Source organism: Neodiprion fabricii, chromosome 3 (assembly GCF_021155785.1).
Source record: "Neodiprion fabricii isolate iyNeoFabr1 chromosome 3, iyNeoFabr1.1, whole genome shotgun sequence".
NCBI classification, from domain to species: Eukaryota; Metazoa; Arthropoda; class Insecta; order Hymenoptera; family Diprionidae; genus Neodiprion; species Neodiprion fabricii.
The window spans coordinates 9,914,235-9,921,794 of NC_060241.1; the positions used below are offsets into that span (position 1 = coordinate 9,914,235).

Consider the following 7,560-nt stretch of genomic DNA (forward strand, 5'->3'; position numbering starts at 1 on the left):
TGGCCAAGACCATTCTTCTTTATTTCTTCTTTATCGGTTTGATCCCTAGCTCCTCTATAGCAGAAGAACGATAAGCAGTAATGGGTAACTGCATCAGTCAACATCCAAAACTTGATACCCCACCTGTGATGCTTTTTATTTGGCAGATATTGAATCAACGACGTTCTACACTTCGAGCCGACTAATGATTCGTCAATACTCAGATGTTGGTTAGGCGAATAATGAAATTTGAACTTATTGTTTGCATGGATAACGACTGGTTGAAATTTCGCTGTAGGGTCATATTCTGGATTATCACGTGCTGGTAATTTTTCATTGTCTACTACGTGGAAAAACCTACAAACTAATTGAAATCTGTTGCGACTAAACATTTGGCCAAACCATGGGATTTGTCTGTGGTTTGTTGACCAATAACTGAAAAGTGTCGGTCTACGTGTTATACCCATTTCCAAGAGCACAGCAATAAAAGCCCTTACTTCTGAAACTGTGGTTGCCTTCCACTCTGTTGTTCTGGATCCTGAGGGAACATTGATTCTATTGAGGAACTGCCTGGCATATCGATTCGTCTCATTTCTCAATAAGCTCAAAAATTCTTCCGTAAAAAAAAGATCAAAATACGCTCTCGGCATGGAATTTCTTGCTGGCATATGTTTAGGCCCAGCAATCTCCATAAATTGTGGGCGAGGATTATATTCGCTGTCGTTGGCCACGGTAACTTCACGGAAATCTCTCAGCTCTTCCTCGGTATCGTTTCCCTCTAATTCTGATTCGCTATCATCGCTCGCTTCACTATCACTGTAGATCTTACGTGGATGCCGACTTCTTGGTACCACGATTTCTTCCTCGTCACTATGTGCTAGATTCAACTGGTCAATCATTCGGACTATTTCCGCGTCATCCATGACGGGTTTTTTTATAAAACGGTTGATGGTAAAATTTTCCTCAAAAGCAACAATGTTTGACACAAGCGAAAAACAACGGTAATAACACAAAACACGCTTTCAAACTGTAAATGGGATGAAATATACTGTTCACATCAACGATCGTGGAGAAACTAACTGATCCTACGTTTCGCTGCGGGAATGCGATGTTATTTTGTTATACAAAACACTGTCGACAAGTACCGATAAGGGTCCAAATCCACAGCGATTTACGCCGCAGATCGAATATCACCTGAGTGGCGACCATCGGTGTTTATGTTAGACTTCGGTACCTCCAAGCGATAGAAAAAGGTCTTCGTCCACAAAGAGTTAAAACGAAAAACTATTTTTCTTAATTCTCTCATAGTGAAATTAGATCATTTATAACGTATTACAAATTTATTTTGAGATAGAGTTCTCCCGCAATGCGAATAGTAAAGCGCTACGAGGCGCGGGCCGATATATCGGCTCTGGCACTTCTCGCGAGTGTAGCAGGAGCCGATATATCGGCTCCCGGCACTCAAAGGGTTAAATATGGGGTACCATGGCTGGGTTGGCCAATACGGCGCAACTACAATACCCGTTGCTTTATCTACCCGAATTTTTTGTAAAACTCATAAAATGAGTGTAAACGGAGGGAACGCGTAAAACCGTAGATTTTTCCACGATAGGGTGAAAGCGTCGATAGCGTACGCTTCAGGGTCGGCATGCCAGGAAACGTAAAGCTTACATTTTGAGTTTAATTTTGACGCGAAAAGATCTATGGAGGGACACCCGAATTTGCACGTAACGGAAGCGTATACGTTTTGAGATAATTCCCATTGTATCAATATTTGTTATTCTGGAGAGTTTATCAGCCTCGCTGTTTTCTTGCGATGGTATATACGACGCAAATAGCCACAATTTTCTGTTTTCGCTTCATTTTGTTTATATATGAAACTGCTGTTGAATTGTCGATTCTCAGTAGAATTTCACAGTTGCGACATTCTGTTGCAAAACATTTCAGTCCAAAAAACATGGCAAGGAGCTCTAGATAATCTATATGGTATTTTCGTTCAGTATCGGACCAAAAACCCTGAGCTTTACGTCCGTTGCAAACCGCACCCCAACCTGTCCTTGAGGCATCTGTGAAAATTTCTTTTTCGAATCGAAATTTTCTTATTGGGTTATATCCATCAGGTAATTTTTTGATCCACCATTCTAAATCCTCTTTTAGATAAGTTGGAATATTCACATAACAATCGTCATCCCCTCTTGATCTTAGCAATGCTTGATATTTTTCTTTTTCTAATTTTTTCGTGTGCATCCACCCATACTCTATTGCCGGGCATGCGGCCACTAAGGAGCCGATTACTTGTGCAAAGTCTCGAATTCTTATTTGTGATTTTTGTTGAGCGTTGAAGCTAATTCAATGAGTTTTTCTGCCTTTTCGTTTGGTATTTCCAATTGAAATTTGCTCGAATTTAAGATGAAACCGAGATATTTGCAGGCAGTTTTCGGTTCGTAGCTGCATTTATCTTTATTTATTATGAAACCAAGCGAAACTAATAATTGCGAGGTTGTGCGAGCGTTATTTCTACACAGTTCTCTAGACGTTCCGAAAATTAGGAAATCGTCCAAGTATGCGGTGGATACATAATCCTTTTCCCTGAGCGTACCAATAATTGGTTTAATTATCTTTGTGAACACATAGGGGCACGAGGAAAGTCCGAAAGGCATACAAGTAAATTGGAAAAATTTTTCCTCAAAGCAAAATCTCAGGTATTTTCTACTTTCGTAGTGGATAGGTATGAGAAAATATGCGTCCTGTAGATCTATGCTACACATAAAACATTGAGGAGTTAATAATTTGACCGCAGTTCTTATATTCTCGATTTTGAAATGGCTCGTTTCCACGAATTCATTGAACTTCTTCAAGTTCAGGATAAAACGCTCTTTCCCATTAGGTTTATCGACTGGAAAATACTTTGAAATAAATTGTCCTTCTACTGGTTTGCATGGCTCCATAGCCCCTTTCGAAATTAGCTCTTCAACGGCAATTTCCATCTCCATTTTTTCCCTTGGCGATCTATTGGTCTCCGATGGCATTACTGTTCGATAAACCGCTGATTTTTAGGGAATTTTATATCCTCTTACTGCCTGGAGGATAAACTCATCTTTCGTGATAGTTTTCCAGTTTGTTATGAATTTTGGTAACCTTCCTGCTATTTTCTGTACCTCTAACGACGGTGACGGTACGGCTGAGATGAAGAACTCCGATTCCTCGTTGGACTTAGGTTCCTCCTGGGGTATGTCGGCGTTTTGTAGCTGAACGACGAAGTCCTTGCCTGGTGGGGGTATCGTGTTTGATACTTTCGAGGCCCACTCTGCACCGTTTGGTTTGTCACTTTCGCAGGTGGGCCATTTCGGTTTAAAGAAATTATGCTTCGGATGGAAGGTTTTTTCACATTCTCTTGCGGTCTTATATTTTGTCCAATTTTTTCGATGGATTGGCTTTCTTTTATGCGTTCAGACAGTTTTTCTCCGTAAAGGAGAGAATCTGTCTTAACGTTTTCTAGAACGTCTCTTATTTGCTTTGGCAATCCTGGCGAAATGAAGGATTTTCTCGCGAGGGTGATTGCATGGAAAAAATCGGTGAGGATTTTTCCGGTGTCAGAATAATACTCTAATATTTTTATTTTCTCATTGAAACCTTCTTTTTGCATGATCATGCGAGTTGTGCCGGCGCCTAAGGCCGCAATCGCGGATCCAAGCATATTTTGCAGGGTCAAGAAATGTTTATCGCGTTTTATCGCGGACTCGTTCATAGAAGCGGCGACCTCCGGATTCAACCCTGGCGCTTCCAGTTTGCAAGAACCATTGCGAGAATATTTAGACAGGACGTCGGCCTTTTCCTCTCTCAGCAGTCCATCCGTTAGCCATTTGTTTCACCGTGCCGCAAGCTGCGAATGAATCGGGTGTTCTCTGGCTTGTTCCGCCGCGGGATCTTTTCCCAGGATTTCCAGAATCTCGTGTTCTATTTCCGGCTCAACAACCTCATTCTGCGTGTTTCCATTTGCATTCGAAGCAGGTTCGTTTGTCGCAGCCTGATTTTCTTTGTTTTCACCTGGAAAAAACATGAGAACCCAAATCTTGGTTCTCATCCATGTTAAATGTAATAAATACTAAATTTTCTTGGGAACTTGGACAAAATTGATCAGATTCAACTTATCAAAATTCGCAACGTTTCGTTAGTTTCATTTATTTTCCAACTTCATCAGGCAAGATGAAACATGAGAACGTTGTCACGGGCCATAATCGCAGTTAGGTTATGTTTCTCCCGTGCGCCAGTATTTGCTTGACGCAATAATGCTCTGGGCAAAGCTAGACTCTTGTTTCGCCTCAATGGACGAACTCGGTCTGCACGCTGTTTCCTTATTATATGCGATTATCTTATTTTGTCTCGTCGCGACACGTCGCGGATGTGGGCGTGGCCGACCGCGTGCTAGGTTATGTTTGCTAGGTTATGTTTCGCCTCGTGTGCGAACTCGAACCAAGACTTTTCATCGACTATGTCTAACCTCGCTTGTTAGCTCAGTCGTGTTTTGTATATTTTACTCACCCTGAGGTTCAATTTCAGCAACAATTTCTTGTATTTCCTCGTTTTTCGACGGCGAAAAGCTGTCGGGGGATCGCTGTCGCATCTTTTTTTCGTGTATTTTTTGAAGTTTCCTGAGTAGCCTCTCTTCTTCTTCTTCGCAACTGCGTGCTCTCTTTCTTTTTGAAGATTTTCTCATCTTGCTGTAATTATTTATACGATATAATGTGAATTTACTGTTTTTATATGAGAGGTTTTATAGAAACCAGTGGCGTTCTACGCACTAGAAAATGCTATGAAGCATCGAGATAGAAGGCATAAGAGTGGAGACAAAAAGTATCTCTCTCTCTAAAGACTAGTGGCGACAACGTACAGACTTGCGTACTACTTAGTAATCACGAAGAACGAGGCACGAAATATAACTATGATTTTCTTTTACTATAAGCCATACGTCGGCTCTCAGACTTACGCTGATTGTCGATCCATGTTTTTAATTGCTGTGGACCCCGTCTTTGGAGCACTTTGTATTTTTTAATCGCATCTTTACATTGTTGTAGTGTTGGCAAACGCTTCAGGTTTTTTAATTTTCCAAAGTGTTTCGTAACTACTCGTTTTTCTTCGTCAGTCCACCTGACGCGTTTCGTCTTTCCAAAAGGTGAAGCTGTAATTGAATATTTTTCTTTGTAAAGAAATTTTTTTATAACATCCCTACTACCATGAGAGTATCGGCATTCTTGATCATGGATATGGGACTGTTTCAAATGATTTTTCGCTCGAAACTCAAAGTCCGAGGTTGATCGGACTTCCAGTCTCAATCCGAAAAATCACCTGCAATACTCCTCTTCAAGTCTGTGACCCAGAAGCTTGATACTTTTTTTTTGCGAAATAACGTGGAATACGTACTGCTACGAGACTTTCGTTTAGTTGGATTGTTGACTGAAAGTGATAGATCGGAATCAGAGTCTTTTTCAGGACTTGCTGCATTTCGAGAACAAGACTGAATCGGAGATAAATTGCTATTATTGTTCTGATCATCAACATCAATATCCACGCTGCTGTCACTATTTTCAGCCTCACTTTCATCTTCGTAACGTTCGTCCCCATCCATTGCTGCGACTAAAAGTCGGGATACGTCAGTCATTTCTGCCACGGGCACTGGCATTCTGTATATATTCCTATGGATATCTTTATGATGGCCCATGAAATTTGCAAGTCGATCGACTTGTGTATCTTACACGTCTAACGTAGCTGTGAATGTAGCGATATGTTTGCGAAGCGTCATACCGCGAAGTGCGCTAGGAATATCTGCACCACATTCGTTCGAAAATCGTTTCATCAATGGACAAGCTCATATATTTTTTTTTTTAGGTGATTCGTATTCGGCACAGCAAAAACGTAATTATTATCAGCTTTAATTTCAGCATTCTTGCGATAGTCGATAAGAGTTTCTATATAGTTCATTATAAAAGGACTCAAGAGTACAGAAACGGTTCGATCCAACTTACCACGTAAAGTAAGACGGACATATTGCTGGGCACATTTTCTAGTTTCCTCAGACAAACTTTTTACAGAGGTCCTCATTTAGATTGTCATGCAGTTTTTGTTTATTCTCATAATCTGACAATTTCAATCGTTCTATTTCACCAGCTCTTCGTCGATTGAAAATTTGTATCAATATTAACGTGCACTCGTTTAGTAATTTCCACGCATCTAAACGGAAAGCTTCTTGAAGAATTTGATATGCAATGTTAGCTTCCTTTTTGAGATACTCATACAGTAATTTGATGTCATGTTTCGATGGAAGCGTAACTTTTTTTTGTCTCTTTTGTAAAATCTGATCCTTTTGAGCCTTCTTATTAATTAGAGCAGGGACTTCTTCATTCCATAATAAGAGAAAATCCTCCGCATCAGTTTTCTGAGAGTAGTTTTGAACTTTAATGCATTCAGATATCAACTTTTGGCCTAATTTTTTGATCAAAGTTTTCACGTTATTGGCCACTGCCGGTGTTTTGAACCACATAGCCTGGGGATCCCAATGAGCAACATGGCGTAAAGCTGGTACTGCAGCATCGAAGCGTTGAGGTTTAAATATCGAGGCGAAATCCGAAATTTCTTTATTAATTTCAATTATGGCCAATTTGTAACGTCCCAATAATCTTAAATAAGCCCGAATCATATCATGTTGATGCTCCAATGTATACTTATCACAAAGTTTGTTGCCGTATAGAATGATTAACCTATCATATTTAATGCACCTTGTTATATTGTCATCTCTGAGTACTGGAAAAACGATTCGTCGAAGGACTTCATTGGCTTCGTTATGAATGTAACCGGTTAATCTTCTACCAGCGGCAGTAATTTCACGGACCCCTTTTTTATGATTTTTGTCACATTTAGAATAATGAATGCGAAGAGTTGCCTTGGAGAAAAATCCTTTACATTTCTTGCAACAAATATAGTCCTCAGCACACTTTTTGAATTTTACCTGACGTTGTCTACATAAGATGAGGATTCCTGTATTTAGCTCAGAGTTCGTATTGTGAAGATAATCACCTCGTCTCCTGATTGCTTCGATTATTTTTTTCCTTTCAGGACATTGCGGAGGAAGATGGACGAATGTCTATACGTCTGCCTGGTCTTTATGCTTTAACGTCAGATGACGAGCAATCTTTGTTTGCAATGTATTACAGTATAAACAAAAATGTTTTTTCGTACCTATTTTTTTATGCTTTCTTGATGAAGGAATTTTCAACTCACGTACGTCAACAGCGGGTGCTTCGTCCAATAACGACGATTTTTCCAGTTCAGAAATGTTTGTTGAAGTTTGAGGTGTTTCATTAATAAAAGTAGTAGACTGATCGGGCCGGCACTCAGAATCTTCGTTGAGATCATCATTTACAAAATCATTATCGTTGCTGCTCAATGATTCACGGGTATTTTTTTCTTCGGCATGTTCCCTCGTGGCGACATGCTCATTTTGACCTTCATCGGACTGCTCAGAAACACCCAACCAACTATCGCCGATTGCATTTTCAATTTCAGTAATGCCAGTTGGTGCATCAC

General features: G+C 40.2%; 1 protein-coding gene across 1 annotated transcript in view; it reads left to right on the forward strand.

Moving 5' to 3' along the window:
- The window catches only part of LOC124178622, a 107,547-nt gene extending 100,349 nt beyond the window's left edge, over window positions 1-7,198 (forward strand). The window contains exon 6 of the mRNA XM_046562107.1: window positions 7,090-7,198. Coding sequence (XP_046418063.1) covers window positions 7,090-7,147 — 58 coding nt within the window. The 3' untranslated portion in view covers window positions 7,148-7,198. The remainder of the gene's footprint in view (window positions 1-7,089) is intronic.
- The last annotated feature ends 362 nt before the right edge of the window (window positions 7,199-7,560 follow it).